Source organism: Meleagris gallopavo, chromosome 4, assembly GCF_905368555.1.
Source record: "Meleagris gallopavo chromosome 4, MGAL_WU_HG_1.1, whole genome shotgun sequence".
Classification (NCBI taxonomy): Eukaryota; Metazoa; Chordata; class Aves; order Galliformes; family Phasianidae; genus Meleagris; species Meleagris gallopavo.
In genome coordinates this window covers 32,504,582-32,523,493 of record NC_139407.1, presented here as the reverse complement: position 1 = coordinate 32,523,493, position 18,912 = coordinate 32,504,582, and the positions used below count along the sequence as shown (strand labels likewise).

At 42.7% G+C, this 18,912-nt stretch overlaps 1 protein-coding gene across 1 annotated transcript in view; it reads left to right on the top strand.

Moving 5' to 3' along the window:
* The first annotated feature begins 326 nt into the window (after positions 1-326).
* FAT4 (FAT atypical cadherin 4) overlaps positions 327-18,912 on the top strand; it is a 134,360-nt gene continuing 115,774 nt past the window's right edge. Inside the window, exon 1 of the mRNA XM_010710090.3 lies at positions 327-6,119. Coding sequence (XP_010708392.3) covers positions 381-6,119 — 5,739 coding nt within the window. The 5' untranslated portion in view covers positions 327-380. The remainder of the gene's footprint in view (positions 6,120-18,912) is intronic.

Sequence of the window (18,912 nt, the reverse complement as noted above, 5' to 3'; positions counted from 1 at the left end):
AGTCTGCTGAAGTTCGTCTCGGGATCTTTATTGAAAATAAGGAAATGAGCAGAATTTAATAAGAAAAGAAAAGTAACAAAAAAAAAGTTAAAGGAAATAATAATGTGAAGTTAGGTGATAACGATAAAAATAAAACTGCAAGCGTCCCAGGGGTCGCCCCCTTCCCGCCGGGCTCGGACGGCCGCGAACAGCGGAGCGCAGCGGCCGTCTCCGCATGCACAGCCGTCGGAGCAGCACCTGCCCCAGGTGCGCGGAGGGCGGGCGGGCGGCGGGGCGGGACTCGGGGCGGTGCGGGGCGGGGATCGGGGCGGGCACTAGGGCGGCGCGGCCAATGGGAGGCCGGGGGGGAGCCCGGCCGGGCGTCAAGAGGGACGGGATCAATGAGCGCCGCGCAAAGTTGGGGCCGGGCGGCGGTGGGCTACGCGGCCGTGGATTACAAACTCAGCGGAGGAGAAAGCGGCGGTGGTGGCGGCGGCGTCGTCTCCCGGGCCGGGCATGGTGGTGGGGTGGTGACGGCCGCTGAGGCGCGGCGGAGCACGCGGCCCCCGACGGCGCGGCGGCTGCTGCTGCTGAACGGCGATGCGGTGCGGAGTCCCCGGCCGGCCCCCGGCCCCCGAGCGGCGGCGGGCGCAGGACGAGCAGCGCGGCCCTTGAGCGCGACGGACGGCCGATCGGGTTCCTCCTCGGCGGGGCAGGGAGAGCGGAGCCTCGGCGGGACAGCGGGAGGGAGGGGCCGGAGCGAGGTGGCTGCGGGAGGCGGCCCCCGGCCGGGGGGTTCCGCTGAAAGCGGCGGCGGCGGCGCTGGGCCCTACCGCGGAAGCGGCCCCGGGGTCGCTATGGGCCGCCCCACCGCCGCCGCCCGCCGGGCCCCGCCGCCTCTGCTGCTGTCGCTGCTGCTGCCGCTGCTGCCGCTGGGCGCCGCCGCCGAGCCCCGGCAGGTCTTCCAGGTGCTGGAGGAGCAGCCGGCCGGCACCTGGGTGGGCACCATCGCCACCCGGCCCGGCTTCACCTACCGGCTGAGCGAGCACCACGCCCTCTTCTCCATCAACGCCACCTCGGGCGCCCTGCACACCCGCGCCTCCATCGACCGCGAGAGCCTGACCAGCGACGTGGTGGACCTGGTGGTGCTCTCCAGCCAGCCCACCTACCCCAGCGAGGTGCGCGTCCTGGTGCTCGACCTCAATGACAACGCGCCCGTCTTCCCCGATCCCTCCATCGTGGTGACTTTCAAGGAGGACACGGGCAGCGGGCGGCAGCTCATTCTGGACACGGCCACCGACGCCGACAGTGGCACCAACGGTGTGGACCACAGCTCCTATCGCATTGTGTCTGGCAACGAGGAGGGACGTTTCCGCCTCAACATCACCCTCAACCCTAGCGGTGAAGGTGCTTTTTTGCATCTGGTCTCGCAGGGCGGGCTGGATCGGGAGGCCACCCCCAGCTACCAGCTGTTGGTGCAGGTGGAGGACAAGGGTGAGCCCCGGCGGCGCGGGTACCTACAGGTCAACGTCACCGTGCAGGACATCAATGACAACCCACCTGTTTTCAGTCAGACTCTCTATCAGGCACGTGTGCCCGAGGATGCACCCGTTGGGGCCAGTGTTCTGCAGGTGGCAGCAGCTGATGCTGATGAAGGCACCAATGCTGACATCCGCTACCGCCTGGAGGGAGGCGATGGTGGAGGTGGGGAGGGAGCCAGCAGCCTCCCATTCGAGGTGGATCCTGAGAGTGGGGTGATTCGCATCCGGGAGCACCTGGACTATGAGCTGTGCCAACAGTACTCACTGACAGTGCAGGCCACAGACCGCGGAGTGCCTGCGCTGAGTGGCCGGGCCGAGGCCCTCATCCGCCTGCTGGATGTCAACGACAACGAGCCTCGGGTGAAGTTCCGCTACTTCCCAGCCACCTCCCGCTTTGCCTCCGTGGATGAGAATGCAGCACCTGGCACTGTGGTGGCCTTGCTGACGGTGAGCGATGCTGACTCCCCCGCTGCCAACGGGAACATCTCTGTGTCAATCTTGGCAGGCAATGAACAGCGGCACTTCGAGGTGCACAGCAGTAAGGTACCCAACCTCAGCCTGATCAAGGTGGCAGCTGCGCTGGATCGGGAGCGTATCCCTGCCTATAACCTTACGGTGGCTGTGGCTGATAACTATGGGGCCTCACCATCACCCCCGGGCTTGCCCACCTCTTCCCTTTCTCCTGATGGGGTGGTGGCAACTCCTGTGAGCCGCTCTTCAGTGGCTAGCCTGGTGATTTTTGTGAATGACATCAATGACCACCCGCCTGTCTTTGAGCAGTCAGTGTACAGGGTGAACATCAGTGAGGAGGTGCCCTTGGGCAGCTATGTGCGGGGCTTGAGTGCGACAGACCGTGACTCAGGCCTCAATGCCAACCTCAAATACAGCATTGTTTCAGGCAATGAGCTGGGCTGGTTCCACATCAGTGAGCACAGCGGGCTGGTCACCACAGCTGGTCCTGGGGGTGGCACTGCTGGGCATGCTGGGGGTGCGTCTGTCACCAGCGGGCTGGACCGGGAGACCACTTCCCAGGTGGTGCTCAACATCAGTGCACGTGACCAGGGGGTGCAGCCCAAATTTTCCTATGCGCAGTTGGTGGTGACCATCCTGGACGTCAATGACAACAAGCCTTGCTTCAGCCAACCTGAGGGCTACCAGGTTTCCTTGGCTGAAAACTCCCCATCGGGAACTGAGCTGCTGGTCCTGAGTGCTGTGGATGGGGATCTGGGGGACAATGGGACCATTCGTTTCTCCCTTCAAGAGGCTGAGCCGGGAGTAGTGGCAGTTGGCCCCTCTTCAGTGACCCCTCGACAGGTCTTTCGCTTGGATCCCGTGTCAGGCAAGCTCAGCACCATCTCACAGCTGGACAGGGAGGAGCAGGCTCACTTTTCCCTGCAGGTCCTGGCCACAGATTTGGGTTCTCCTCCCCTTTCTTCAGTAGCCCGGGTTAATGTGAGTCTTTTGGATGTGAATGACAATAGCCCGGTTTTCTATCCTGTCCAGTATTTTGCCCATATCCAAGAGAATGAGCCAGCTGGAACTTATGTAACCACAGTGTCTGCCACTGACCCTGATATGGGGCCCAATGGGACCGTCAAATACAGCATCTCAGCTGGGGATACCTCCAGGTTCCAAGTCCATAGCAAGACAGGGATCATTACCACAAAAATAGCCCTTGACAGGGAGGAGAGAACTGCTTACCAATTGCAGGTTGTGGCCACTGATGGTGGCCATCTTCAATCTCAGAACCAAGCCATTGTCACCATCACTGTCTTGGACACTCAGGACAATCCACCTGTTTTCAACCAGGGCATGTACGGTTTTGTTGTTTTTGAAAATGTTGCCCTAGGTTACCATGTAGGTACTGTTTTTGCTTCTACCATGGATCTCAATACCAACATCAGTTACCTTATTACAACAGGTGACCAACGGGGTATGTTTGCCATCAACAGAGTGACAGGGCAGATCACCACAGCCAGTATTATTGATAGGGAAGAGCAAGCATTTTACCAGCTGAAAGTGGTGGCTAGTGGTGGGGCAGTGACTGGAGATACTATAGTCAATATAACTGTCAAAGATTTAAATGACAATTCCCCACATTTTATTCATGCTGTGGAAAGTGTAAATGTGGTTGAAAACTGGAAAGCTGGTCATACCATATTCCAAGCCAAAGCTCTTGATCCTGATGAAGGTGTTAATGGCATGGTCCTTTACAGCCTTAAGCAAAACCCAAAGGGCTTGTTTTCAATCAATGAACAAACAGGTGCTATAAGCTTAATAGGGCAGCTGGACATAAATGCTGGGACTTACCAGGTTGAAATCCTGGCCTCAGATATGGGTGTGCCACAGCTGTCCTCTACTTTCATCTTGACTGTCTCTGTCCACGATGTTAATGATAACCCTCCTGTGTTTGACCAGCTTTCCTATGAAATTACAATTTTGGAGTCTGAGCCTGTGAATTCACGGTTCTTTAAGGTACAGGCTTCTGATAAAGATTCGGGAGTGAATGGTGAAATAGCTTACAGTATAATTGAAGGAAATGCTGGGGATGCCTTTGGCATTTTCCCAGATGGTCAGCTGTACATAAAGAGTGAACTGGATCGTGAGCTTCAAGAAAGATACGTTTTACTTGTTGTTGCCTCTGATAGAGCAGTGGAACCGCTCAATGCTACTGTAAACATTACAGTAATTCTGGAGGATGTAAATGATAACAGGCCATTGTTCAACAGTACGAACTATGTGTTTTATTTTGAAGAGGAACAGAGTGGCGGTTCCTATGTGGGTAAAATAAATGCTGTAGACAAAGATTTTGGGCCGAATGGTGAAGTCAGGTATTCATTTGAGCATATGCAACCAGATTTTGAGCTGAACACAATAACTGGGGAGATAAGAAGTACTCATCAGTTTGACAGGGAAGCTCTTATGAGACAGCGAGGAGCTGCAGTATTTAGTCTTACAGTTATAGCAACAGATCAGGGGTTGCCAAAGCCTCTAAAGGATCAGGCAACTGTACAGATCTACATGAAAGACATCAATGATAATGCTCCCAAGTTTTTGAAAGATCTCTACCAAGCTACCGTATCAGAATTGGCAGCAAATTTGACACAGGTTCTGAGAGTTTCTGCTTCAGATGTTGATGAAGGGACTAATGGGTTGATTCACTATTCTGTGATCAAGGGAAATGAAGAAAAGCAGTTTGCAATAGATAGTAGCACAGGCCAAGTGACCTTAGTAGGCAAACTAGATCATGAAGCTACTGCATCGTATTCACTTGTTATCCAAGCAGTAGACTCTGGAGCGGTTCCCTTAAGTTCAACTTGCACATTGAGCATTGATGTATTGGATGAGAATGACAACAGTCCTTCCTTCCCTAAATCAATCTTGTCAGTGGATGTCTTGGAAAACATGAGAGTTGGTGAACTTGTTTCCTCAGTCACTGCCACTGACTCAGATTCAGGTGACAATGCTGACCTCCATTATAGCATTACAGGGACAAACAATCATGGGACCTTTAGCATCAGTCCCAACACTGGTAGTATTTTTCTTGCAAAAAAATTGGACTTTGAGACGCAATCTTTGTATAAGCTAAATATAACAGCAAAAGACCAAGGAAGGCCGCCAAGGTCATCTACAATGTCAGTGGTAATATATGTTAGAGATTTTAATGACAACCCTCCTAATTTTCCTGCAGGGGACATTTTTAAATCTATTATTGAGAACATTCCTGTTGGTAGTTCTGTCATTTCTGTGACTGCTAATGATTCAGATGCAGATATTAATGGGCAGTTAACATATGCAATCATTCAACAGACGCCACGAGGTAATCATTTCCGTATAGACGAAGTCAGAGGGACAATATTTACCAATGCTGAAATAGATCGGGAGTTTGCTAATCTCTTTGAATTAACAGTCAAAGCCACTGATCAGGCTGTTCCTGTGGAGTCCAGACGGTTTGCTTTGAAGAATGTAACTATTTTAGTGATGGATCAAAATGACAATGTTCCTGTGTTCATATCGCAAAATGCTCTTGCAGCTGACCCTTCAGTCATGATTGGTTCAGTCCTAACAACAATTATTGCAGCAGATCCTGATGAGGGAGCCAATGGAGAGGTGGAATATGAAATAATCAATGGAGATACCAAAACATTCATTGTGGATCGCTACAGTGGAGACCTAAGAGTAGCATCAGCTTTGGTGCCTTCTCAGCTAATATACAATCTGATAGTTTCTGCTACAGATCTTGGCCCTGAAAGAAGGAAATCTACCACTGAGATGACTATAATTCTACAAGGCGTTGATGGGCCTATATTCACGCAGCCAAAATATATAACCATCTTAAAAGAGGGTGAGCCTATTGGGACAAACGTGATATCTATTGAAGCAGCCAGTCCACGGGGTTCTGAGGCCCAGGTGGAATATTACATTGTGTCTGTCCGATGCGAAGATAAGAGTCTGGGGCGCCTCTTCACCATTGGACGCCATACTGGTGTCATCCAGACTGCTGCCATTTTGGACAGGGAGCAAGGAGTGCGTCTCTACTTGGTGGATGTTTATGCCATTGAAAAATCTTCCATTTTGCCCCGCACGCAACGAGCAGAGGTAAAGCTTTTCTTTTATTCAGTAATTATTCATGTGTTTGCTTTCTAAACAAGCAGTTTCATGTATTTGTTGTTGAGTGTTATATGAATACTTGTGTCAGCAGAAGACCTGAACTTCAAGTCTGCTGATTGAGTAAAGGTAACCTTCCAACCAGTATGCTTCAAACTGTTTTCCTCAAAGCTACTTCTAGAAACTTGAGAGAGGCTCAGGGAAAGTACTTAAATTTGGAGCTAAAGGCACAATGTTGGCCAAATATCTTCTGAATAATAAATGCTTTAAGTCCTAAAAGCTTTAATCACAAGCATATTGTGAGTTTTGCAAACCTTCTCATTTTAGCAATCATAAATTAAGTCTTTCTGTTTTTGTGTGGCTTACAACTGTAGGTCTTTCATTGCAGTCATAATGTCAGCATTTGAGGATTGGCCAGTAGGGGATTGCTCTCTGAACAGTTCATTTAACGTCTCCGGTCTGGACATGCTCGTTCTCCTCTGCTGCGTGCTGTTCCTGGTGAAGTCTCTGGAATAGATCTCCAATCTACCGTTACTTCTTTACTCACACAGATGAGCATGAAATGGTCTTGTTTCTGTTCTATGATGTGAGGGGCTGTAAAAATGTAACAGTGTAGCAGGCAGCTTTGCTTATCAGAAAGCAATTTGCTTTGGTGTTGACTGAAGGATCTTAAACATTCTCTATGTGACTAGTTTGAGCAGCAAAGGGTGCAAAACAGATCTGAGACATCAGCTGTGAAGTACAAATATTTTAACTGCCCCAGAGTATGGTAGTAAAGCCACAGAGCTGAAAGCTTATACCATTCTTACTGCCTTCTGTGTGAAGATAGAAAGGCCTGTGTGAAAGGAGGCCTTGTTTGTGTTAGCTTGCACCATGTTCTGGAGCTGCCTTCTGCACTTTGCTATGAGTCATTGAACGTGCAGTCAGTGGAAGTTTGGGGCCGACACCACTCAGTAGGTCAGCCAGCGGAGAATGCTGGAAGTGCACTGGTTCAGTCATTTTCCCTACTGGCTAAGCCCGTTACCTCAGCACTGTACAGCCTCCTGTGTCCTAGGCATTACCCCCATCTCTATTTCTACTTCAGAGTTACAATTTTGTATGAGCCACCAACGTTACTGTGGTAGCTTGGTGGGTTTTCTGTTTATTTATGTATTTTTATTTTAGCAGATGGGGTATTTCAAATTCTTTCTTGGCATCTGTAGCTTTTTCTCTTAATTGCTACTTTTGTTCTTGTTAAAGTATGGTCCGTATAGATATGTAACCTAACTTTTCTATACTGACAGTGATTGATGCTCTACAAAGCAGTGCTATTAGAATGGGAATTTCAGCAGATTCCGAGCTCAGATTTCTTAGTGTGTGAGAGAGAGTTTATCTAAATGTGCGTGCTGTTAGCTATTGGTTAAGTTTTGAAGAGTAATGGTGAATCTGAATGTGACCAGTTTTAGTAGCGATGCTGGTTTAAATAATGCATGCTATTTTTATGAGAAGATTCCTACCATGTGGTTCTACGTATCCCTGCTGAAAATTTATAAAAGTTAACAGCAAAAACTGATAAAAGTTGAATTATTATTAAGGCATTTCTTAAGTTGCTTTAAGGGTTAAGCCTTTGTCAGTGAGCATTTGGGTCACAGTCCTGTGACTAAAAAGTTTCTTGACAGAAGAAAGGCTTACAGGAGGCCCCATGGTTGCAATAGGCTCTCACGTTGTAAAAGTATTTAATATGAATATTTGGTGAGCAGTGAAGAGAACAACTATTGAAACTTTAAACAAATTTTACATTGTTGAATACAAACCACTCCTGAAATGAGAAACAAATGTTTTGTTCTGTAAAGAATATTGAGAGCAATAGTTTGGAGCTTGGATTTTATGTTATTAGTTACATATTTATAGCTTCTTAAATGCTTCTTCTCCCAAATATGATTAGCTTACAGTGCTCCATTAGAAATATATTATAAATTATAATCAGCTATCAACCTTAAAAAATATAACCATATGCAGTATTTCTCTCAACTGACTTCATTTATTTGGAACAGCTTTTGCTATCCCATACTTGAACAAGAAGTACTACAGTAAAATTCTTTGCACAAGCTGACTGTTTGTGGGTGCTGAATAAGCAATACAGCTTCTCTTTGTGTTGCTTTTGGATGATAACTTTTTGGTCTGAAAATTGTACACTTGATACAATCTTAGTTTACTACTAGGTTTCTTTAATAAGAAACAGCCAGTACTGAAGTACATGAACTGTGTCTTTGAGAACACAAATTAAAGCTCACTTATGCTGAAGCGTAGATTGGGTATCGGGAAGAATCTCTTCATGGAGAGGGTGGTCAGGTACTGGAACGGGCTGCCATGGCAGGGGATGGAATCCCCATCGCTGGAAATATTTAAGAAATTTCATGTGGTGCTTAGGGACACAGTTTAGTGGAGGACTTGTAGTGTTAGGGGATGACTGGACTTGATCTTACTGCCTTTTTTAAAGTAAGTGGTTCTCTGGCTTAGAGTCGGTGGATTTTTTTGCACTTAGATTTCATATTTGTGTCTGATTCTGTGCTCATTCTTTTTATATGGAAAAGTGCAGGTTGAGATAATGCTTATGCTCCAACTGCTAAATAGTTTGAGATTTGCAATGAAAGCACAAGTGCTCATTCCATTGTATTTTACAGCTAGATTGTGTAATTGTGGGTAGTTGTTATTTAATTTGAAAACTGATTTTTTTTTTTTATAAATAATTTTGACAATCTATTTCTCTGCAATCTGCAGTTACAAATCAAGCTGTTTGACATTGTATTTTCATTCAGTGTTGTGTAGTTGTGTGATCAGTCTTTCCCTTTTTTCCCTTTTTTCCCTTTTTTCCCTTTTTTCCCTTTTTTCCCTTTTTTCCCTTTTTTCCCTTTTTTCCCTTTTTTCCCTTTTTTCCCTTTTTTCCCTTTTTTCCCTTTTTTCCCTTTTTTCCCTTTTTTCCCTTTTTTCCCTTTTTTCCCTTTTTTCCCTTTTTTCCCTTTTTTCCCTTTTTTCCCTTTTTTCCCTTTTTTTTTTTTCCCTTTTTTCCCTTTTTTCCCTTTTTTCCTTTTTTCCCTCTTACTGCTTGTATTACTCATTAAGTGTTGCACTTTTCTTCTCTGGGAGAAAAATAAAGCAGCTGTCCTGAAAGGAGCCTTTTTTTTTTTTTTTGTCATTTTATGTCTTTATATACTTCAGCTGGAAAAACAAGCAAAATACCAATTGCTTAGTACCTTGCTCTTTTTTTTGCACCATAAAATCTCTCTTACCCTCTTTAGACAGAGAGGAGGATTTCGCCATTATGATCCTATCATTAATACAGAATGTTTAGTGCAGATTGGTATTACTTGCAAAGCTCAAGACTATTCAATCTTGCCTTCTGAAACAACAACTATATGCTGTATGATGCATTGTATGATTGTGTGTTGTACTGTGTGTGGCAGTAGTGTGAGGAACCTAGGGGCAATTCTCTGTCATCTGTGCCATGTTACTACGGATTAAACAGAATTAGGCAGAATCTCTAGTCTGAGATTTAATCCTTAAGTGAGTGGCTTCTTTGGTAAGAACAGTGGGCTTTCTAGGGGCCAGTGGTGCTAGTGTGTCTATTGTGTGTGACAAATCAGAAAGTAATAGAGTGCTGAACTATTTGTTCAGTTAATCTTTTGTATACCTAAAGTAGCTTCAAAGGAAGAGAGAAATAGGTATTAATGAGGAAAGTGTGTGAACTTTATGGATATGGTGATGAAATTGAAAATGGAAGTACTTGGAGAGGGCTGCAGTGCAGATTAGTGTTCCTAGCCATGCTTTTTATCTGTGAATGCTAACACACTCTCAGAAGAGATATGAGTGTCCTCATTTACATGGTTTACGTGGAACACAAGACTCGGTTTTCTATTGCATTTGTACATTTGTAGCTTCCTCTTGTGTTTTTGTCATGATTAGAAACTGTTATGAAGCATCAGCTTCCACATCGGGGGAGGCTTTTATCCCACAGATACACAGTCTGGAAGGAAATGTTTGCAAGATAGGGGGTTTCAGACAATGCAGGCTTCTGGTATGGTAAAGGTCTGGAAACTAGTGTAGACAGGCAGAGTGAATAGCCCTCTCAGTGGAAAGAAAATCATAACACATTTTACACTGACTCTGTGTGAACTTCTGCCATAGCCATAAAGCCATAATTGCATGTTGTAATGAGCTGATGTGCAACTTCTTGACTCAGCCCAGCTTAAGTTCTCTGGCTAAGCCATCTCCATATCACTCCAGTGCCATGTTAAGTCCTTGCTAGCCTCAAGAGTGAGGTGTAGGAGTTCAGATGTGAACTATTCTACATAGCCTTTATCTGGCATGTCTTTTATTTACCAGTGCAAATAGGAACAATGGAGTACTCCTTGTATTCATACTATTTATAAATCGTTTTATTCTTTAATGATACATGGCACGTTTAATTGTAGCTTGACAAAGGAAACTACTTATGAAACATTTGAGTAAACAATGAAAATCTGCCTTCTTGACCCTGTTCCAAAGCTTTTTTTTTTCTTCTAGCGCTAATACTGATTCTGAGAAATGTGTAATTGAAAGTATTCCTGTCATTTGCACTCATCTGAAAAGGGATCTATACACTCTCCTTGAGCTAGTGCGAGATGAATGTGACTTATGTTGAAAACAGTTCCAAACCAATTAGTGGGTTTCAGTTCAAAGTTATCCTTTCTTAATTTCTCTAATTTCTTTAATGATTCTGCCATGCTACGTTTTCTTAGTATCTAGAATTTCTTATTTCTTTGCTATTTTTGCAGCTTTGGAGCATTTTTACATGTGAGGTCACTTCATAATTTTTATGTTAAAAATCACTAGACTTTAAAAACAACATTCTTTATTACGGAAAATATTATTTTTCGTGTGTCCATAATGCAAACACTAAAAATAATGGCTGAAAACGAATGTGAAATGTTCTTGTGTTTGTTTTTGCTAAGTGTTAAATTCTTCATACAAATCTCTAAATGATTCTTAGGTTCCATTGATGTTAATAAGCCAGTCCTTTTCCATGTAAAATGATATTCCCCAACCTGCTGGAGTGCAGGTTTCTTTCGGTGTGTTGGTGTTATGTGAAGCAATCAGTGGCTGTTCTGAAGTTCTCTAAAACGAATTTGCTCGCTGAAGCATTCATTCCCTCTTGGTCTCTTCAGCTCTCATCCCTAGTTTTGCTGTCGTAAGACTGCATTGTTGTTGGCTCCTGCAGTCTTTGTTATTGTCTCTGCCTGTTTCCTGAGCGTATCTTGAACTTGGCAGCAGCAAATGCCACACCTCATCATAGGATGCGTGTATCCTTTTGAGTGATGGAAGGAGTCTCCAGACATTTTTGTGGTCTTTTTTTTGTGTCGTCTTCAGTGGCTGAATGTTGTTAAAATACTACTCTAAGGGTCATTCCCTTCCCCTCCTTCCCCAAATAAAGAAGTGCCTGTTTTATTTTTAACAAAGCAACTCCTGAGCATGACATAGTTATAGTATTGTAGTTTGTTTTAACTGTGTCTAGACTAGGGAGTAGCATTTCTCTTAACTCAGTTTAGTTTGCTACCCATGTAATTATGTCTGTGCAAAACTGTGTGTGGACAAGCCCTAATACTCTAGGGTTCTAATTAGAAACAAAATTTACTGCAAGTAAAATTGAAGTAAAACAAAGACTTTTCCTAACACACAGTCAGGAAAAGCGATGCCAAATCAGTATGGTACATCATATGATTTGTTTCAGTAAATTTATAGCCTTACTTCACTTTGCCAAGAAAAATACCAGATATGTTAGGGAAACTGTGTCTTTGTTTTATTATGATGTTTCTCTCTATTCTAATAAATCTTGTATTTAATTAGACCACTCTAGTCTAGACTGTCACTGAGGTTTGTTTTTGTAGCGATCTATTTTTGTTTACTCCCTCAGAGCGATAACATACCAAAAGGACAGTAGAACAGATGGAAACTGATAGCTATGATTATACTGTAAAAATACATATAGTCACATTAGTTAATGCAAAGGAATTTCAAAGAGCCTATTACGAAGTGGTAATTTATGTGCCAACAGCTATGCAAAAAGTAATGAAAACAAGTATTTGCCTTACTATTTCATATTCTGCAGTCTTCATATGTGCATGCTGTAAGCAGTCCATTGTTTGTATTAACATGATAATCTTGAATAGTAGGGTTCTACTATATTTAGTGCAGACATCCAGCTTTATAGACAGGCAAGCATGCTATTGTAATCTGTTGAAAACATGCAGCAGCCTTTGAGGTTCACACAGATGGAAGGAGCTTTTGGACTCAATGTTGTGGAGCAGAACATCTTCTCACAGTGTGTTATGTCCCCCCCCCACACTCTGTCCTGTAGCTTGGAGATGGCATCCCTTGGCCAGGTTGGGGTTCCCTGCAGCAACCAAGCAAGGGAGGCTAACTCCTCAGAGCCCAAGGAGCTCTATCTGAAAGAGGGAATGTCAAAGAGCGTCTTGGAGGGAACTTGAGAGAGCTAGCAGAGAAGGTCCATGTAAAGGTCATCTTTTGCTGGTGCCCAGGAAATAAGCAAGGTCTATTCATAGGATCATAAAAGTTGGAAAGACCACTAAGATCATCTAGTCCAACTGCCAACCCATGCCTGTGACCACGCTAGACCATATTGCTCAGTCCTGCATCTACTCTTTCCTTAAATACATCCAGGGATGGTGACCCCATCACCTCCCTAGGCAACCTGTTCCAATACTTCACCACTCTTTCTGAGAAGCATTTTTCCTAATATCCAACCTGTGCCTCCATTGGGGCAACTTAAGACCATTAACTCCTGTCTTATTGACTACCTCTGTGGATTGTTCATGTATTGGATGACAGACCTTCATACTCTGTTCCCTATGATTGCCACAGTGGAATCATCATTGGGGGTGAGATTTTTCTGTGTCACTGTGGACGGTGTGTTTAGCATCCTTTGCCAGATCTGTAACATGAAGGAAGTAATTTTCTCACACATTTGTGTTAAGTAAAACAAATAGGAATAATTTTGAGATGTGCCATATGGCCTGTATGGGAAGTATCATCAGCCTCAACTCAGAACTAGTAACCTTGACTTCAGATATCCACATTTTCTAGTCTCTTGGTTAGCTGTGCTTTTCTAAATATGCATGTACAGTGCATGTGTCAAGATAATTCTCTGTTCAGCCACTCTGTTAGATGTGCTTTGAAAATGACCCAGCTGAGTCGAGCACCACTGTAGTTTTCTCTGTTGCATCCACCTGTACTGCTTTTGGTTCTCATAATGTACTCTTTTTGATCTCTGTTGAGCATGAGCCAAGCCTCAAGTTGCCTAATAAGCACAGACCTATCTTACAGATGAGGGAAACATAGCACTGTGACTTGGTTGTGTTTGTTTCTCCTCTTTACATTGCTTTTCATATGAATTTCCTAAAAAGCAAGAAGGACACAAGATATGCAATGAAGGTTCAGAGTAAATTTATTGTATGTTGTCTTTGTTAGGGCACATGTGGGCCTGCTTTGTAGTACAGTATGTCCCTGGTAAACTGAGCTTGACAGGTTTGGATAAATAGAAGCCATATGAGAGAATAATAAAGTTCATGCTTCGAGGATTGGCACTGATAGATGTCTTCAGGGCATCTGGTGCCTAGTGCTTCCAGAGGTCTAGTGCTCCTTCCTGGGAGCTGTATCACAGAGCCCGGCCCCCTGTGCCTCGTGCTTCAGGGGCACATCTGCATCTCCTTACCTCTGCTGGGCTGGTTTCTGGAAAGCTTCTATCCTGTTTAATCTTGTGAACTGATGAGCTGGAGACATTCTGTGTCATAGAAGTTACTTTTGACTCATTACCATACCCCTAGTGGGACGTATGTTTTTATGGGGTAGCTTATTAGGACAGTGTGTAACTATCATCCTCACTGATGGGAAAGAGATGAAGAACCCACTGATGGTTTCTTCATCCCTGTCCCCACTTAGGAGGTAACGGCAGGGCCAACATAGGTTCACAGCAGCACTGCAGGAGGTCCAGCCTTTGGGATCCAGGTCTGAAATCCTGCCAAGTGTTTTCTGTGAGGCCTCAGGTGTAGAGTTGCTCTGAGCTGATACACAGCTTTGCTCTTGGTACTGCTGCTTATGTGCTTTTCATGTCTGCTGTGAAGCGAGGAGTGAACAAAGGGCAATTCTCATTCAGCAAATTGTGGTAGTGAGTGGTAATTTTAGTTTTAAGGATTCATTTGTAGCTATATTTGCTTTAAATGCTTTTGAAATCATTTTGAGATGATTTTCTCAAATATGCATGAGAAAAATATTAACTTAGGATTTCAAGTAAATGCTTCCTATCTACACATGTTTGGGCTTTTAATTGAATAATATGCGAGTTTGGGCTTTGGTTAATTGTGATATTTCTTGAAATATAATTCAGGAGAAAGCTGTTAATTTGAAAAATGCTTATATATTGTATTTAACCTACCCAAATTATAGTCTTCTTTTAAACCTGTACACAAAACTTGTATCCTGTTTGTCCCAGCATCCAGTACTAGATAGTGCTGTACTAAGTTCTGCAGTAATAATTAATTATCAAAATAAGAATTTGGTGTGTAAGATTCTATAACAGTTGGAGAAAGAAAATACTAATCTCATACTGCATATATATAATATAAATATTACTTTGAATTTCAAATTAGAGATGTGGGTTTGCCACAGGCACTGTAGGTGGGTGAATTTTGTTTCCCCGTATAGTGTATCAGGACACAAACTGTCCCTTGGAGTACTCAAGAGAATGTTAAGGTGAGGGCTTTTAATGGCAACTCTTTTTCGGTCATTCTGGTAAATTAAGAGAATTTCGCTGAAATAGTTCAGAGGAATAAATAAGATACCTGAACTATGGAACATGTCTGCAGTATATGTGCTTAAAGCTCGTATTTTCCATAGGGGGTTTTTCATATCGCATTACACTTTAGGGTTCCTGGTGTTTTTCCCCATTTCACATTCTTTATTCCTTCAATACAACAAATCTTTTTAATCCATCAAAATGTCATGCTGTCTGAATTATGGAGATGTGTAGCGATTACAAGGCCTTGTTTGGAAACAGAAGGCAAACTCTGTAGTTTATTGCACTTATTCTTTAGAGACCTGTGTTTTTGTTTGTGTTTATTTAAATGAGGTGTTTTTGTTTGTTTGTTTGTGTTGTGAGCATGATTCTATTCGTTTTGAAAGCAGATTAATAAAGTCTTTATGCCTGTCTGGTTGGGGGGGGGGGGGGGGGGGGAGAAAAATTGGGCCTTTATGATTTTGGTGTACAAATTAATGAAAATCTTAATTTTAATCCCAGCAGGGTCATACCAGATTGTCTGGAATTTAATTATGGTGGTGGTGATCTTACATGAAGAAGAGATTTTCTTTCCACTGTTTTTTCTCTCTAACAACTCTCTTAAGTCATGCACTTCTAGCTTTCTAGGATTCAGCTTTTATTTTGTTTTTATTTATAAATTTCTTAGCACGAAATAATTCCCGTGATTAGTGCTGAAGGTTGCTTGTTTTTTTTTTTTTTTTTTTTTTAATCATCCCTTTATTGCTCCATGCTGTTTTATCAAGTGAGGCTGCAGTTACTCACAATAAGGTTAAGTGATCACGTTGAGCTTGTAATTAATTAAACACAAGCAACGATGCCTTATTATTTTAAGCCCTGCAGTTGACAGATTCAGACGTCTGCTTGAGCTGTGGAGGTGGAGAGAGGAGGAAGTGGGAGTCAACGTTTTCTCTGCAGGGCAGGATGATGTTGGGTAGTAGAAAGCTGTGCACATGCCTGCCAAAATACTTGGATCAGACTAAGGGAACACAGATGGCTGAGGCTGATAAAGGTGTCTCTTATTGTTTTTGCTGCTCAGTGCTGTTTTGAGTTTGTGTGATTGAGAGGGAGGTAAGAGGGGAGGAAGAAGACTACCCGAGTATGTTTATTATAATACATTTTACAGTGTAGGGAAAAACTTGTATAAATGCAATAATCCTGCTCAGACGAGCTCAGTAGGACGCCATATGCTGAAGCTAAGCCCTTTTAGGTTTCGGTAACAAATGAACAATAACGAGTCCTAAGGGATTTACGCTGCAGTTCTACCACGTCCTGCTGTCTGACCTTTGGTTCTTATCTCCTCATAGGAAAATCACAATGCAGGGCTGGAATCAGCCCCAGAGAACTGGACTAAAGGCTGTGGCTGCCCTGGCAAGCTTGTAACCAAGCTGACTGCTAACTCTCCTCTTGCACAGTTCCTCCTTGTTGCCCGAGTCCTTTATTGTCATGAGCATTTGTTGCTGTTCGTCTGGGTGAAGTCCAGGTGTTGTTCTGTTTATATTTTTTAGCTTTTCTGCTGCTTGTTGTAGAGATCAACTAGTTGTTGCTATCTAGTTAGTGGTTTGTATAACTTAAACTTGCTTGCAGAAATCAGTCTTTTTTTCCAGATATAGTGGTTGTTCCAAGTCCATTGGATCTGTTACTCCCTTAAGCAATGTCCATCAGTGCAGGGCTGAGAAGAAGGGAGTAGAAACAAATGCTTTTTTTCCTACCATCTATTTAAAGCAAAGTCTTAAATATTTTCATTAAAAGGATTTAAGAATGGTTCTTGTTTTGTAAATGTGATGTTTTCCTGCTCATGGCTAAAAAACCCAATGGATATTCCATCTGTTGAGAGTGAAGGAGAAATGGGACTTTGTGCTAGGCAAATGAATTTCATTCTGAATGCCTCTCTAACTTAATTTGCAGTCATTAAGTTGAGATTGCAGTTTTTTTCATAGAAATTAATGTATTCAGTATAGTTCTGAAGTTATACTGCTAGCGGTAAGTAACTAAGAATAAACTTTGTCAAAAACAGCTTTATTTTGGCCAGTTGTATTCTAAATGCTTTTTCTTGCCTTGCTTGATCACCTCATATACATGTTTGTAAAACAGACATTGAAATGAATTTGTGGTGGTGTAAAACTGCCCAGATCTGATGGAGGGAAACAGTGTTTCATTCTAAATTTTGCTGCTATAAAATGCATGAGCTTTTATAATTCCTTGAGGTCTCACATGTGCAAACAGTTCCTTCTATAAATACAGCATGATGTTACGAATATTAATTGTGGCTACTACTATACAAATAGAAAAACAAATGCAACCCAGATATGTTCTCCCTGGAAAAAAAAGAAGTGTGTGAGCATTAAAAGGCAGATTTTTTTTTCCGTGAAAATGTATCATTGTTATTACAGCTTTAGATCTATGAAGGGCTTATGAGCATAGGAATCTGGACTTTATAAGAGATACTTAAAAACAAAAAATAATAAAAATAAAAAAAAAAACTGGCTTTCCTTTTAGTTATGCTATTGTTTCTTTTTTTTTTTTTTTAGTTAATGGAATAGTACTTCATCTATATTGATATATTGAAGCAGAAAATGTGGCCTCAAGTCTGAAAGACCTTCTAAAATCTTAAAATCTATATGGAAGTGAGACAGGATAAACACCAAAGATCTAACAGATCTTTTGCAAAGGAAATAAGGAAAATGAGGCATTCTGCAGTCTGCAATTAATGGTGTCTGTGTAAAGCAATATAAGACAATGGTATTAACACATTGCCCATAATTAAAAGAGCTAGTGAGAAGTTATGTTATGAAGTATGATATGAAGGAGGCTACAACTTTATAGAACACAGTTCTATATAAACTGCCATCAAGAAGTCGATTAAGCTCTAGAAATTCATTTTTGAGCCTATGCCTTGGTTATTGCTTATACAATTTTTAAAATAAATGGAGCTTTATCTAGTGTTTGCTGTTGAAGAAATAGTTTTCTTATGGGGAGAAGATTCCAGTTTAAAAAATGTATTTATCGAGAAACTTGAGTGTTTGCATGTATAAAGATCTTACACTGGAGATAGTGACCAGCAAGGGCTCTTAGCATGCTTGAGAGTGGGTTGGTGGCTGAATTCTATATTCCTCTTCCCCCACCATGTTCATCTGCAAATGAAAATGTTTGAAATAGGCTGTGTATTCGTTCTTCAGAAATGTTTAACAAAGTTCACATGGCAATTTTCTCTTTAGAAGAAGCTCAGTTTATTATCAGTTTCTTTTATATTTTCAATTCGGAAAGTTTTACTGAAAGTAAAGAATTGTTTTAGTGTGCTGAAAAACACTGCCTTTCTCCACGACTTCAAAATATATTTTAATTGTAACAAATCTGTGTGGCTGTATACTTCTCCATATAAAAACAAAACAAAAACAAACAAACAAAAAACCTCTAGTGCTCAGAATGAACAATTCTGAAACAGAGAAACATTGCCTTAGGATTCCCTCTGTGACATCCACAGACATTGATTAATTGGGTCAGTCAGCGTGGCTCTTTTTTAAAAAAGAAAAAGCTTAATGATTAACTAATTTCTTTTTCTGTGCCTCCTACCGAGCATACAAAAGGCTTATAGAAGAATGTAGAAATGGCGCACTTAGAGGAGTTGTTGTGCACAATAGAAACACAGCTAAAGATTTCCCGATGCACTATATATAACCAGAAACATTAATTTCCTTGTGATAGATGTCAAGATCTGAATTTAATGTGTGCTCCAAGTCACTGAATGTTTTCTGGAGAGGGAAGAAAAAACAACTTTTTCTCCTTGGGGTGTGGGTAAAGTAACACCTCTGTTGAACAATTTACCAGTGGTTGTTTTAATCTATGTTACAACATTCCTTCTGAAAACTGAGGATTTCTTAAGTTATTACCAATTCAAAGCCAAGTGACATTGCTCTGGCTTGGCATTTCTAAATGCCT